The 15,067-nt window shown below is 38.5% G+C and overlaps 1 protein-coding gene across 14 annotated transcripts in view; it reads right to left on the bottom strand.

The window, feature by feature from the left end:
• The window catches only part of LOC102227875 (inositol hexakisphosphate and diphosphoinositol-pentakisphosphate kinase 2-like), a 52,433-nt gene that overhangs the window by 23,502 nt on the left and 13,864 nt on the right, over nt 1-15,067 (bottom strand). For 11 of the 14 annotated variants that reach the window (XM_023342962.1, XM_023342961.1, XM_023342965.1 and 8 more), the window contains 13 exons: nt 14,649-14,810; nt 14,043-14,164; nt 12,932-13,033; nt 12,248-12,334; nt 11,822-11,897; nt 11,273-11,382; nt 10,902-10,925; nt 9,002-9,087; nt 7,593-7,718; nt 3,006-3,127; nt 1,682-1,858; nt 1,451-1,592; nt 22-245 (listed from right to left, as the gene is read on the bottom strand). In XM_023342962.1, coding sequence (XP_023198730.1) covers nt 22-245; nt 1,451-1,592; nt 1,682-1,858; nt 3,006-3,127; nt 7,593-7,718; nt 9,002-9,087; nt 10,902-10,925; nt 11,273-11,382; nt 11,822-11,897; nt 12,248-12,334; nt 12,932-13,033; nt 14,043-14,164; nt 14,649-14,810 — 1,560 coding nt within the window. The remainder of the gene's footprint in view (nt 1-21; nt 246-1,450; nt 1,593-1,681; nt 1,859-3,005; nt 3,128-7,592; nt 7,719-9,001; nt 9,088-10,901; nt 10,926-11,272; nt 11,383-11,821; nt 11,898-12,247; nt 12,335-12,931; nt 13,034-14,042; nt 14,165-14,648; nt 14,811-15,067) is intronic. The other 3 variants (XM_023342964.1, XM_023342993.1, XM_023342985.1) reach the window with 1 other exon arrangement.

Below are 15,067 nucleotides of genomic sequence, written 5' to 3'. Positions count from 1 at the left end.
AGAGAACGAAAGCGATCTAACCTGTGGGATGACTATGTCGGCCAGAGCGCGGGACAGTCTGAAGAGCTCCAACGTGTCCTCCAGGCCGACGGAGGCGTTGTGCTGCGAGTCGTACTTGATGCAGTCGTAGATGTCCGGGATCTTGCTGATGTCGTAGCGGCCGTTCTTCATGCGGAAGTCCCTCTCCAGCTTCGACCAGCGCTGCAGCATCAGCTCCAGCGTCTCGCTGTGGTACAGCTGCAAATCTGGAGAGAAACGCGGGACGACCACCATTACTGTTTCAGAAAAATATGAAAGAAATATCGGAATGCGTTTTATGCGTCTACTCTGAGCGTTTTATTTATGTTGTTAAAACCAAAGAAGCAGAAAATACACATATAAATCAGTGTTACCCAGACCCTGGAGGTAAAAGTCTAAAGAGTTTGTGTCCACAATGTGTGGGGTCTGCAGAGATGTTAGCTACCCTTTTTCCTGACCCTTGACCTGTACAAGTAGTGGATGGAGGGACGGAACTGTATTTCAACAACAAATCGAGACGTGTGAAGTTTATTTAGAAAGCAAGAAAGTGAAACTAAAGCCCAACAGCTTCTGAAAGCTTCAGTGACAAATTTTTAGACTTTTAGAATATTTCAACGGTCCTTGATTTAAATGAAAGATCAACAAAGCTAACAAAAATAACGTAAATAAGATTATTATTGGAAACAACAACCAATGTGTCACATTACTGGTTTTAATGCGACATACTGTCAACTTGTGACATGCAAGTTAACGAATGAAAGGTGAATTCCTGAATCAAATCTACAAACGTACTGAATGAATTTAATCTAAATTAAACAAATACATAAAAACAATGGCGGAAGACTCAACATACATACAGATTTAAGGTGTTCTAACCTATTATGACAAATAAGAACTAATTTAGGAGATTTCAATATTAAAAATGTAAATTTTCATTTATTTTTTAGTTCTTTTCTGCTTTCTGAGATCCTGGAGAAAGCCTTTAAAGCAGCCATCAATTAGGTTGAAACTTTTACAGGTAAAGTAGCTACTGAGCTGGCAAATCCTGTCAGCCACAGAACATGCTGGAATTGGAAATGCTGAGTTAAGATATGGAGAGGGTTTCTGCAGGTTTCAGCAAGTCAAATTTAAGACCTTTTTAATGCTTGAATTCAAATTAAGACCAAAGAAACTAGTCTTCCTTTTTCCCGGCTGGCAGCAGAAATGAGCCAGTGGAAAACAGGAAGGTCGTCCAATCAGCTGGTGATACATTTACACTTATCCATGATAGATGCAAAATGGCTAGCTAGCTAGTTAGCAAGGTTATATTAGCAGGCAGCTGGCAGCAGCCTCAATCGCCTTGATGCGTGCTGTGATTCGAGGCGATTGAGGTCTACATGTGATTTAAACTTTGGCCATGACAGAAAGTCTCGAGTAAGTAGAGTCGGTCAACCTGCGGATTTGGGGTCCTCCAGTCTCTTTCGAATCTGCGAGGTGAGGCTCTGAATGAGCGCGTAAACCTTGTCGCAGGTTTTGACTGGATTCTCTATGACCTTCATTGAGTTCACCAGGGATGGACTGCCGGTCGGGGCCAACTGGACCATAAAGGAAACACAGAAAGACTCATCTGTTAGCAGATATGGGGCAACGTTTTGAAAAAGTCTGTTGATACGCTTTGAGTTACCTTCTGAAAGTCGTCTTGGATGAACTCTTGGTCCTTCTGCATGATCTCATGTAGTCTGGCCTTCACCTTCTGCTGGCAGTCGGTCAGAGAGTCGCTGTCCAGGAGTCCGTTCATGTTGGCGCTCTTCACCATCTGAACCAGGATGGGCGTCAGCTCGCCCTCCAGAGCCAGCAGGCCCTGGACACAAAAACCAACAGATGGAAACGAAGTCGCCGTGCGAGACGGAAACTACTGGAAAAATATGCACTGTGCTTAAAAGCCAGAAAGGAAAGGCAGAGACGATTAATCGTGATGAATCAATTATTGAAATAATCGGCAACTAATTTGGTAATCGATTAATCTTTGACTGATGCACAAACATTAAAAAAAAAAAAAAAAAAAAAAAAGGCCAAACGCTGGATAGAACAGCTGATTCAGAGCAGTAATTCAGACAAAACTGTGCAAAAATTTACGCATTATGCAAAAAAAAAAAAAAAAAAGAAAAAACAAACAAGAAAAACTTTGTAAATATGTTCTACCCAAAAAATCTTCAAGTGGCATCATTTTAACTTCACTTTGTTCAAATTCTTAAAAAAAATTAATAAATTCTTATTGGCACCTTTTGCTATTGAATTGTTAATGTGTATAATAAATATTAAGTGAAGAATAGAGGCCTGACCGTTTCACATTTTGATGTTAGAAGTATTTTTAGCTGCAGATGATCAAGCGTTCACTAGAAGAATGCTGCTATTGCATTTCAGGCAATAAAATGTTTGTCTTTTTGTAAAAATGTATTGAATTATTTGTTTATATGCATCTTTTGTTGTTTTTTGTATATTGCATAAAAAGGCTGGAGTGGAAAAATCTGCAGAATGTGGATAATTTTTTTTGCCCGATTAACCGATTAATCATCAGAATAAAACTAAAACAATCGTTAATTGTAGCTCTACAACAGATTAAACCAGTGGAAATGCAGTTCTGCAATCAGCAGAAATCATGACGGATGCATAATTTCTGCATATTTATATTTGTATACTCTTTTGTAATGCAGATTGAAGAAATTAAAATCAATCAAGCGTTGTGTTCTTAATTCTTGGTCTCAAATCTTGGTTTAACTTAAAAGACGCTCACGCTACAGGTTTTAAAAAAGAAAACGAACAAACAAAAAAAAAACGGACGTTCCAAAAGTCTGAGGATGTAAAAGCAGAGGAGACAATGTCTCTCTGTGCATCATTTAAAGCCCAGCATTGTATCCATAGCTATGTAATCCTTCCACCAGCTCTGTTTGTTCCTAACTAAGCTTCATAAACAAAGTTTCATCTGTTGGTCAAGCCCACAGAGTTACCTTGGCAAAAGCCGCAGCAGTCATCTGAACCCTGCCTTCGTCAGAGGCATAAATCTTCAGGTCGTGGCGGTAAGTGCTGTGCAGACGCAGCAAGCCGCAGCCAGGAAACCCCGCAAAGTCACCTGGAATATTGTGCACAAAGCAGACCACGCTCGTTACCCCGGCTGGTTTAAAGCAGCAAAACTTACAGTGAAATTGTTCTTTTTTTTAATTCTTTTTTTTTTTTTTAAAAGGGAAGGCTCAATCAGCGGAGACAAAGAGAAAACGATGATGTGTTGATTTCATCGTAAAATACCGAAGATTCCCCCGATAATCTGAAACGTACAGAACCTGAGCAGGCAGAGCGTCACTTTCGGTCCAAATGCAGCGATCTTCAATCGCCTCATCTCGTTTCATGCAAATGTCGACTTGAATCGTGAAGTTTGAGCTCCGTATAAAATGAATTGAAAGTGAATAAAAGCTGAGTAAACCTTCCGATCGGACGCACTCACCCGCTTGTCGGATCAGACATTTCACATCCTTCAGCAAACACAACGTTTCATGCTTAAAATAAATCAATTTATTAAGAGTGACAAAAATGAAGTTATCTCAAAACTTTTCCACATTCTGTCACTTTACAGCTACAAATGTTTAAGGATTCGTGGCGAGTTATGTGGTGGACTAATGCAAGAAGTGTATTTCTGAAGAGGAAGGAAAATGATAAATTAACTCAAATAATAAAATTCAATATTAAAATCCATCTCCTTAAACGCACCTCTGGGTGTGACAAGACGGCTAATAGAGCGCTTCACAAATCTGGCCTTAACAGAAGAACAGTAAGAAGAAAGCCACTGCTGAAAGAAAGCAAACATAATTTCCATTTCACAGTCTGGGGACAGGAGATGATCTGGTCAAATTAACAAAGTAACCATTTTACATACACAATTTCTCACAAATATCTCAACATGACAGTGTTGCTGCGTGCAACAGGCCCATCACAAGGAAATCAATCAAAACTCCGAGATCAAAGTCAAAATCAGACAAAGTCAAAGACATCAAGGTCAGAATTTCAAGATCAAAGTCAAAAATGACCAGATCAAAGAAATCCGAGGTCGAGGTCAGTGACATCAAAGTGAAAATTCAGAGATCAAAGTTAGAATTCCAAGATCAAAGTCAAGGATATCAAGGTCAAAGAGAACAAAGTCAAAATTCTTAAATCAGTCAAATAGATCAAAGTCAAAATTATTTTTTTCAGTGGCTCTAATCCTCTTCCATAGAGTCTGTTGTTTAACGTATCATGGAAGGTTTCAGAAGGCAAAGAGGCGGTAAAGTGATTAAAATCAAGCAGTTTCAACAGTGAGATTTTACAAAAGCTGATTAGACCACTGATTATCTGGAAAAACCATGTATCATTTTTCTTTCTCTTTACAAACCACTTCATGTCCCAGTAAAATGCAGTCAGGTTAGGTGCTGTAACAGCAAGAATGTGAAAAACTTCCAAGGGGTACGAGTGCTTTTGTAAGGCACTGCGCCTCTGCACGGTGCAAACGAATGCTACAGATGAAATGTTTCATGCATTTTCCAGTTCTGTACAGCCCAGTAGCATAAAGATATTGCCTGGAAATATTGTGTTTTCATGCTGTATTTGAATTTAAAGCATGCTGGCTCCTCTCCTTAGCTACAGTGTAGAATATAAACTAGGCCTCAAAAAATGACAAAAAATAATAATAATGAAAGTGTTTTGGGTTGTTTCAGTAGCACGTTAACAATGATACAAACAATCCACAGCAATCTCAGTAGAAAAAACAAAAAAGAATTGTCAAGTTGCCAAGTGAGATTAACCAAAAATCACAATGAGGTGAGAAGGAATCAGATCATGTTAGAGACGGATGGACCGACGTGCTTAAAGCTGCAGTATACAACTTTTCTTTCTTTTACATATGTGTTGAAACCGTCTCCATGTTGTGGCAGTACAGCATGAAACACAGGATCTGTGTGAAAAAGCTCCTCTACCTTCTCCCAGTACTAAATAGAAACAACCAATCAAAGCCAGGAGGAGGGTCTTAGGCCTGTCAATCACCCTCTGTGAGCATGCTGCTCACAACTGCCCCATTTCTCTCTGCCGTCTACAGCTTCTCCGTTTCAGCGGAGCACACGGTGAATGCTAAGGCTAGTTAGCATAGCCACCGATGGTTTAACGGTGAGTTGTTTCTCTGCCATTAGCAGTGCAGGATGATTGACAGCACTAAGACCCTCCCTCTGGCTCTGATTGGTTGTTTTTTTTACCAGGAGTGGTGGATTTCTCCAGACGGCAATAGTAGCTGAAGTAGGAAGTGAAGAAGCTTCATCTTTTCACGGATTATCCGTCTCATATCATACTGCTACGACATGGTGACAGTTTTAAAAAACATGTAAAAAAACTTTTCTTTTTTCTTAAAATAAAAGTTACATACTGCAGCTTTAATGGGAGTGAGTGGTGGAGCGGTGACAGCCAGGAAACCCCTCATCTTACCAAAGTCAACAGGGGACTCGCAGCCATGGGACCGGCGATTATGGGCTAGTAGTGTACACATAGCAACGACAGGTAACAAGAGAAGAGTAGAGTTAATTGACAAAAAGTTGTGGCGAATGAAGGAGGAATGACAACAGTGGCTGGGATGAAGTGTGTGACCTTTTCAGAGGAAAAAAAAAAACAGGAAGCAACACAGGCAGTCTGTGCATCTACTTTTAGTTTTGTTTCAGGTTGTTCAAGCAGAACTGGTAGTTCTACATGCACTGATAATAAAGCATTGGGCAGGGAAGGTCAGTTAAAGACTCCTAAGATGGATCAAGAGAAAAACCTCCATGCAAAGGAAAACCCTTCAAAACACAACATTTCTTTTCTTTACCGCGACACACAGGTGCTGCTACAAGCCCACAACCAGTTTGAAAAACCAGTTCGCCACAAGTATGTTTGCATCAGTGAGTAGACACATATATCCACAAAACCAGGTCAGGGGAACGTTAATATCGATTACTATGGTTATACTCTGGAATGCTTTACAAGTCAGATAGATTTATTCCTGTTAAATGCAATGTGTTTCTATGGCTGCTGAGAAACATGGAGAAATAATTTTAAAAAAATAAACTTAGGCGAATGAACTTGGCAACATCAAACAAATATGATCTTTACCTCAACAAAAACAAAACGTAAGAATAAGGCAAAGTATGAGGGCCATGCAGATTCAATTCAAAAATACTTTATCGACCCCAAAAGGAAATTAAATATGCGACTCCACGACGTGTCCTGGAAGCACGGACCGCACGTATTTATTCGCTGAAATAAATGCGTCAGGAAGGGTATTTTTATTTCTGATTTTACTTTATGTCATTGTAATAATAGGACTAGTAAATGACTTCAAGATAACAAAAAGAGAAACAGTTTCATCGCAATTAGGTAGACTGATGTTTTCTGAAAAGATGTTTAAAATTCAACCAAATCAAGCATGAGGAAGGATGGCGCAATACATATGTGTTTCCAATAAACACGTGGAAATTAGTCTTGTACAGTTTGATAATATCTTTAGTTAATCTCATAAAAGATCTGATTGCTATAAAATCGAAGGTATTTGTTTTGTTCCTGATGTGTCCACCAGAGGGCGCATTGTGGGCGTAAATACCTTACAGTCAATTTTCTACTTATATTTTTTTTCTCCTATTTTCCTTTATTTCACCAGGCTAAAACCCCACAGAGATCAAGCTCTCAGTTACAAATATTATCTTTGAACTAAATTATGACATTATTCACTAAGAGAATATTCACTAACATAACACTGTCTAGGAAAATAGGTCCTCTTATAACAAGAAGTATTTTAATTCATATAAATATGTTACGAGTGTTGATGTACGTATCAAGAAAGATCCAGAAGTATTTTTTTTCAGTGAGTCAACGTAGGGCCGGGTGATTTGGACGTAAATTTTATCATGATATTATGATAACAATAAAAGTGACAATAGAAACTAAATACTCCTCCTTACTTTTAGGTAACTGCATCACTGTGACAGCATGACACAGCAATTCAAGTCCCCAGTCACATAAAGAAGTGTGATTTGTATCACTAAACTGCACCCATATTTTAAAATTTATTGATATTTGTTGATACTTGCTTTGGGGAAAAAAACACACAAAAAAACAGTGGACATAAATAGTAAAACTAGCAATCCTGACAGTGTGGATTGTTTTGGGAGGTTTTAGACATTAATCGACATTTACTGTGACAACAATAAATGAAAAGTTCTTAACATCATAAGAACTTTATCATGATAAATGATAAGCGATACGATGCAATAAACACCCAACTCCAACAGTAAGTAACAGATTCTGCAGTGACAAGAGCTAATCTGCTTTGTTTTGGTGTCACGTTTTAAAGTGTCCCTACAGAACATTGCATTGTGCACTTAGTTCCACACAAAAACAATCTGCAAGTGACCTGACATAATAAATAAATAAAATAACTTAATAGCTACTTGTGTTATTTTGAGAAACATGATCAGTCGACACAAGCTAAAGAAGCATTTTATGGCAACCTTTGACCCTTTCGGAGTGTGTGAAGTGTGTGTGTTTGCTACCTTGACCTCCAGGGTACATGCAGCGGAAGGCCCTGCCCAGCTCCTCGGCCTGAACCCGGCCAGCAGGCGTCAGCTCCCCGCCCCACTTCAGCACCAGCAGCAGGGACGGGCCGTCCTTCTTACAGTCTGGCGAAAAAACAGAAAGACAAAAAAAATCCTTCACCTTCAATACTGATTGTTGCTTAGCAAAGCATTTCTGTTGTATACTTGTAGTTAAAGTTGTGTCAAACTCAACGTTCCTGAGTACGTCACATTTCAACAAGCTGGGAGAGATACAGACAGAATGACAGATAATATTGTTATGTCTGGCTCTGGAGTATCAAGATGTCTCCCGCATGAGACTGCTGAGAAATTATTATGACTACACAATAGCTCTCATTTTGATCAGGTTACAGCTTCATCTGCACAGTGATAAAGATAGTACGCTGTCTGCAGGTGCTGGTTTTTAATCACAGCTTCCAGTTTGACTCCACAGGCTCTCCAGCCATGATGGATGCTGACCTAAGCGTCGAGCTTAAAGCAAGATCTACGGTAGCAGTCGAGTCTCGCAACGAATCTGAAAAAGGCCTCTGACTGAAGATCGTTGCTCTATGACCTTCTGGAACAATAGCACCTGCTTCTTTCTGTCGAACACACATGCTTCATGCCTGCTAATGTTTTTATGAAATCTGTTTGTTTTTTTCAGCACATATTGCTCAAAGAAGTAGCTGCTGCCGCGCGGAAAAGAAATAAACACATTTGAAGAAAGAAGTTCCAAATATGGAGGGGGGGGAAAAAAGTGTGGAGAAGAAAAAAACAAATTGACGAAGACGAAAACAAATCTGATACCTTGTGTGATGTCAACAAAAACATGCTTAAGTAGCAGCCTGGGTTTGAGCGTAATGATTTACACAACAAAAAGGCAAAATAATTTAAAAAAACCCACTGATCATACAATTTGATTCATCTATATTAAATGTAATTTTGACATATTTACAAAATAAGTTTGACTAGTCACTTTAATTTTGTATTACTTCTGTCATGGACAAAACTCCTTCAGAGCCACTAAAAGAAAACAAGACTTCTGATTTTTTTTTTTTTTTTAAGATTAAAGTCAAAATTCTGGGAAAAAAATGTCACCTTTTCCTTCTCTTTTTTCCCCCAGTGTCCCTGATCATCTTCTGTACAAAACATGTACTTGTGACATGGTGATATTTCAGTTTTTCTTTTTTAATACATTTGCAAAATATTCTACATTTCTATTTTTGTCTGTCAAGATGGGATGCCGAGTGTACATTCAGGAGAAATAATACAGACTTCTTTTCATTTTAAGAAATGGCTGCAATGCTTTAGAACGAGTGAAAACTTTAAAGGGGTCTGAATACTTTCAGAAACCCATCGACAAACTAAAAGTTTCTGTTTATTTCTACCTTCTTCTTCGCTGGAGGCTTTAGGCTGGCCGTTTCGAAGGTAGGTCAGCTGGACCTTCCTGTTGATTCCAGAGAAATGGCCGTACCTGAAACAAACGTTAAAAACAGACAATAAAAAAAATAAAAATAAAACAAAATAAAAAACGTTGGAGAAAGGTCTCGGTTTTACGAGCTTTGTTTAAATGTGCAACACTAAAACACACATCTAGGCTCCATTCCCGGTTTCTTACAACACGAGCTGAAAACGGTAAAAAGCCTTCAGGTCTGACACAGGTAGTAATACACGAGGCTAATGCCAGTATTAGCAGCTGGTTTGATGAGAACTCGGTTACTCATTGGGTCCCTCAGAGTTAAACATTTGTAGCCATGTAGCTCCAGCTGAACTCCAGACATGGCCTTGGTGAGAAACATCAAGTTGAGCTCTTATTAAGGATCTGGCACATTCTGCTGACTAGTGACTGCCTGGTATTTGCCGACAGGTCAGGCAGGTCAGCAGAGGTCTCAGAAAGTAATTTCATTCTGGAATCTGAGGCAGGGGAGAAAAAGGGTGTAGATTACAAGGATGATATAGATAAGCCGACTTAGATGTGCGCTACAATGTAAGTAAGGGGCCTCTGTTGAAAAGAAATCTAATTTGATTTGTGCTTTTGCTTGAGGAGCACAAAAAAAGAGAAAAAGAACAGATATGTCTTCTACATTACATTCTACATGGCAAAATGAGGATGTTTTTAAATGGGGTGTCCCAAATGCAACTTTTTCATTTCCGATACGGTACAGAATCGGTAAGTATTGGCCAATTCCGACATTTACCCGATACGATATCAGCACAAATCAAACATACTTTTATTACTTATTCTGGGCTGCGGACTGTTAGAAAAGGCTTGATCAAGTGATTATGGGGTGGACTAAATGCTGGGGCGGAGTGTTTATATCGGAGATTTTATATGCAGACCGATATTATTAAATGTTAATTTGTTTTCAGTTTTACATTAAAAGATGCAAATAACGCCATTCCATTTTTAAATAAGAAAAACATTTTATTTCATAAAATGGATAAACATCATTCATTAAAGGAATGCTGTTTATGCATCTGAAGAAAAAATATATATATTTTGATCGTGAACATGTGACGGGCTCAACCCTTTCTGCTCAACTTAACACAGCGTAGGGCGGATTAGGTGATCATTTTTTGTCTTAAATGCAAAATGTGTATTTTTTTGAACAGTTCTGGCTTAATTGCTGCTCTGAGTGTGTTGCTCTTTCAGCAAATGACCTACTCTCCAGTTAACAATTAATCAATTACTGAATTAGTTGATTATTTTAATCGATTAATCACAATTAATCTGATTAATCATTTCGCTCTTATTCTTTTCATATATCTTAGAGGTTATTATGAATGTATTCACTTTATGCTACCGGCCTACAGTTGAGCCTTCATCTCCAAATTTAATAGCACATGTTGAGCCCACAAGAAGACCAGCAATGGAGCACCAACAGCAGAACGACGGCAGGAGTAAGAAGACATTAGGAGACTTAGAGTCCAGCTGATGTGTGGTGAGGACAGCATGCACATTAAGGGGTAAAAACACACTGATCTACACACGCAGGAACACAGTGAAATCATCATTTGACTGTGTATGAGTCAATTATTAAAGCCTAAAATAAATTAAGTTTAGAGAAAAAGTGTACAAAACATTAGGAATGCTTGATGTATTTTATTTTAACACTGCACTCGATTCACAACTGTATAAAGTTAAAAATGCATTTTTTTTATGAGAGGAATCTGAAAAATTCCAGCTTTTTGTTCTGGTGAAGAAACTTTTGAAATGCTCCTAATAGTTTGTACACTATGTTGACTAAAACCGCATCCTTTAAAGTGAAGAAGGGAGAGGGTGCGTACTGATTCACATTCAAGCTGGATTCCCTTGTGGAGAAAGAGAAGGACGGATGGGAAGACCAGAGAGATAAAGGAAGGGGGGGAGGAGAAGAAGAAGAAGAAGAAAATAAACAGACAGTTAAAGTCAAGATGAGAGGATGGTGATTTCATGGTAAACAAGTGTTGGGTAGCGAGCATGAAAAAGATGAATGGGCCCTGCTGAGGTGTTGAAAGGCGATCCGTGGAGGTCGAGGAGCCCGCTAATGAAAGCTGTCCCCGGAAAAACCGCAGCGTGATGATAGACGGTCGGTGTGTGTGTGTGTGTGTGTGTGTGGGGGTGTGCTTGTGTGTGTTCAGCTGCCAGCTCGTGTCACAGGTGAAAATGTCACACTCACATTTCCAACACTGTCTTGAGCTGCTCCAGTTTGGATTTCTTCTCCTCAATCTCGCAGTCGTTGTGCTGACCGAGTTCGACCAGCAGCAGGCGGGCGATGTCCAGCACTTCCTGGAATCACAGCGGCTTTTATCCGTGACTGACAACGGATCGTCCGATTTCCCTGCCCATGAGCAAAACATCCCCTCTGCGCTGGACCCGACTACGATTAGATAGCATGAGCTCATGAGACGACTCAGCAACATAAATGGCGCCAATAAGGGAGGATGCCGGGGGGCAATGGACCCTTTTTGAAAAATGTGGATCTTATTCAGTTAAAACTTAATAAATAAATAATAATTATATTTTTTTATTAAATGTTCCATCCTGGAAAAATATTAAAATAAACCATTAAAAGATTTCGATAATTTTGTGATGAGTGTATGCAAAGTTTTGACTGGAAATGTAGCAGCATATGAGAAGAAGGGAACGTCCACTGTCAAAAAACATTTACACTTAAAAATTATTGATATGTAACGAGTCAATAAAAAACAAAAAGAGAATTACTCACCTGCAGTTGTTTTGGCTTTTTTAACTTTAGCTTGCCCGTCTTGTATCCTCCATACTTCTTAAACAACTCAAAGAAGCTGTTTAGGCAAAACACAAATAAATATATTGTATTTATGAACCCAGGAACATGCCCTGCATGAAGCTGCATTCTGGACAAATTTCAATTTAATAAAACACTTAAAATACAAGTTCGAGGCAGGAATTGAAAGACTCCACAGAAACTAGAATAAACGGACGATATCCAAGTTGCTTATTAACTTGATAAGCAACTTGATGTCAGCTTCGTAAACCTGCGCAGTATTTTGTGCGATTACCATAATAACAGAGCAAAGTCTCACAAAGACATTCATCAACAAACTAATTATAGAGGCCAACTATTAGATAGGAGAAAACGCAGAGACCTTAAGATGGAAAGAAAGCGACTTACAGAGGATGACGGACTTCCATTTTCATCTTCTGCTTTGGGGTCCGATCTCCATGACGAATGATGGCGATGACGCAGCGCAGCTCCATCCTTTTAAAAGAAATGTTAAGATGGAAAAGGACAAGAATTAATGTAAAAATTCTTTTGTTTACGGTATTTATATATATATATGATTAGTTATTTGTCAGTTAATAAGGTCAGAGGATCAGAAATTCTCAGCAATTATTGTGGAATGCTTTTTATCCCAGTTACTTCATCCGTATAAAAACATTGTTATGTGAATCTTTAGCAATTAAAGAAAAAATTTAAACAATATGTATTTTATATAAATAAAAAATACATCCAGCTCTACAAACCCACAAGCAAACCGTCATGTCTTCCTAAAGTATTCACAACTCTTGAAGTTTTTCATATTTTGTCATTTTGCAACTGATTTAGTCAGATTTTATGCAACAGAGCAACACAAAGAACAAAATGGTCTTAAAAGAACTAAAAACTGGACATTGTGGCAGCCATTTGTATTCACCTACTTTAATCTGATACCCCGAAATAAAATAAGTTAAAATGCCCATGTAATTCAACGTTGACAGTTTAAAAGAGAGATCTACTATGTTTTGTAGAGATTAAATGATATAAATGACTGTCAAAGGCAGCTGGAATGTCTTCCCCGTGTTACATCATACATACATGGTTCCTGAGGTTGTCGGGACAATGGGGATGTCTTCAGCCTCCATGGGGATGGACCAGGGGATGTGCAGCTGGGGGGCTAACTCTCTCATCACCATGTTCCTGGTGAAGAGGTCAGCGTCTGATTTATCCATGTAGCTCATTCAAAACACAACAACTGATCAGCATGCTTCAAAATTGCAACAACAACCATAAAAATAGATTTCTTTTTTAAAATGGGGCAAATAAATTAGATTCCCTGAGAACATTTAATGTAGTTTCTATCAGACTATTGAAGTTATGTACGATGCTCCAAAGGTTGAAGTTAATTACTTAATATCTTACTGTGACAGACTTAAATGCAACTGTAATAACAATAAATAAATTTAAAAAAACAAGAGTAAAGAATTCTAAAGACTATTATTTACACTGTTTAGTGTGCAATTACAATTACATACGCATGTCTGTGGATGAATGCATCAGTGACGTGCGGTGAGGGTTGGCAAGTGAGGCACAGCCTCACCTGTCAAAATGGAAAAATATAATGATAAAATAATCTATATTGCTATTTTCACCCCATGGTTTGTACTGTAAAGTATTTATTTTTTATTTAGCTTAAACAATTGTGATTATTTTTTCTTCAAAATTGCTGAATTTTCGCATTTTTCCGAAGCCGGTGAGGCAGCAGCGAGCTGAGCCTCACCTGGGATTGATCAACCTCTCACTAACTGCACTTTATATATATATATATATATATATATATATATATATATATATATGTGTATTTTGCATTTACATTGACATTTTCATATTTACTTTTCTAGTTTAGCTTGTATGGTGTTTGTGGTCAGGTTAGGCTGGGCCTCATCATGGACTAGCAGGTGGTCTACATTTGTAAATCTGATTCTGATTATGAATAAGTCAGTGCCTCACCGGCTATGAACCTCACCGTGCATTTTTGTCCACACTGTACTGTTTCTTTTTTTTATTCTGTTTTCCATTTCTGTTACTCATTTTCTGCTCTTCACTTTCTGTCATATTTACTTAAATATCCCACTTGTGAGCCTAATAAAGGATTATTTTATTTGATCTCATCTTACTAAGAGTCATTATTGAGCACAGCGCCACCTACCCCAGGACTTTGGCGCAGTCGTCGTAGTACTTCATGGAGTTTTTCACAAAGCTGAAGCCGTTCACGTCACAGACGTAGGAATGGCCGTTGGCTCGCAGCAGATCGAATCCACACACAGTTTGCTTTGAAAAAAACCCACAAAAAACCAAACACATCTATACATTAACTTTTTATTTTGTATACATGTCTATATTATAACTGACTGGCATGTTGAACAAAAAGGCACAGTAAAAAAAACCCAACAACTTTATAAACAGCAGCACTTTGAGTTTAAACCAAAAATAAGGAGGAAAAGAAACTAGAGAATCCAAAGGATCTGGAATAAACAGAACATCTGGTACAGCTTTTATGTAACTGGGAGATGTGTTTGAAATCTCTTTGTAACGATTAAAGCATATTCTTATCGATATACAATGTATACAAAGCAAATTTGCTTCCAAGTGTCCAACAAAGTTTAACAAATCAGTTCAACAGCTTCCTGGAACATTACAGGGTCTCACCTACAAATTCAGATTCGTTGCTGCTCAGAAATAAGTTTACAGGAAGTTCCGAGTTAAATTTAAAAAAAATAAAAAAATAAAAAAGTGCTGAATAATTTCCAGGTACCTTGAAGGCGAGGCAGACTTTGCGAGCCACCAGTTTCTCCATGGCGGTCAGCATGACGGGGAAGCGGATCTCCTTGCCCTCGCTGTCTCGCTCCACCTTACCGTCCAGGGCCGGAGACTTCCTGGCCTCAGCGTGGGCGTAATCTGGGCCCACCGTGTAAACCTAACACCATCGGGTGAAGCACGCAGGTAGAAAATGACTTAAAATATCTAAAACTCCCCCATCCCACAATTTTAAAACATATGTACTTACAAGCTTATTCAGTATGGAGCTAAATGGGCACCAAAATTTCTTTTTGAGCTGCCTCACTTGTGTTATGAAGCATTTTATATTATTGTAGCATAGAATACTGGTGATGTCATAAAGATATTTCTAAGTTCCCACAGTTCCCAAATGCAACAGGGGAATGTTTTGTCCAG

The sequence above is a fragment of the Xiphophorus maculatus genome, chromosome 2, assembly GCF_002775205.1.
Source record: "Xiphophorus maculatus strain JP 163 A chromosome 2, X_maculatus-5.0-male, whole genome shotgun sequence".
Classification (NCBI taxonomy): domain Eukaryota; kingdom Metazoa; phylum Chordata; class Actinopteri; order Cyprinodontiformes; family Poeciliidae; genus Xiphophorus; species Xiphophorus maculatus.
The sequence above is the reverse complement of the archived record's forward strand: the minus strand, read 5'-3'. Positions and strand labels throughout refer to the sequence as shown.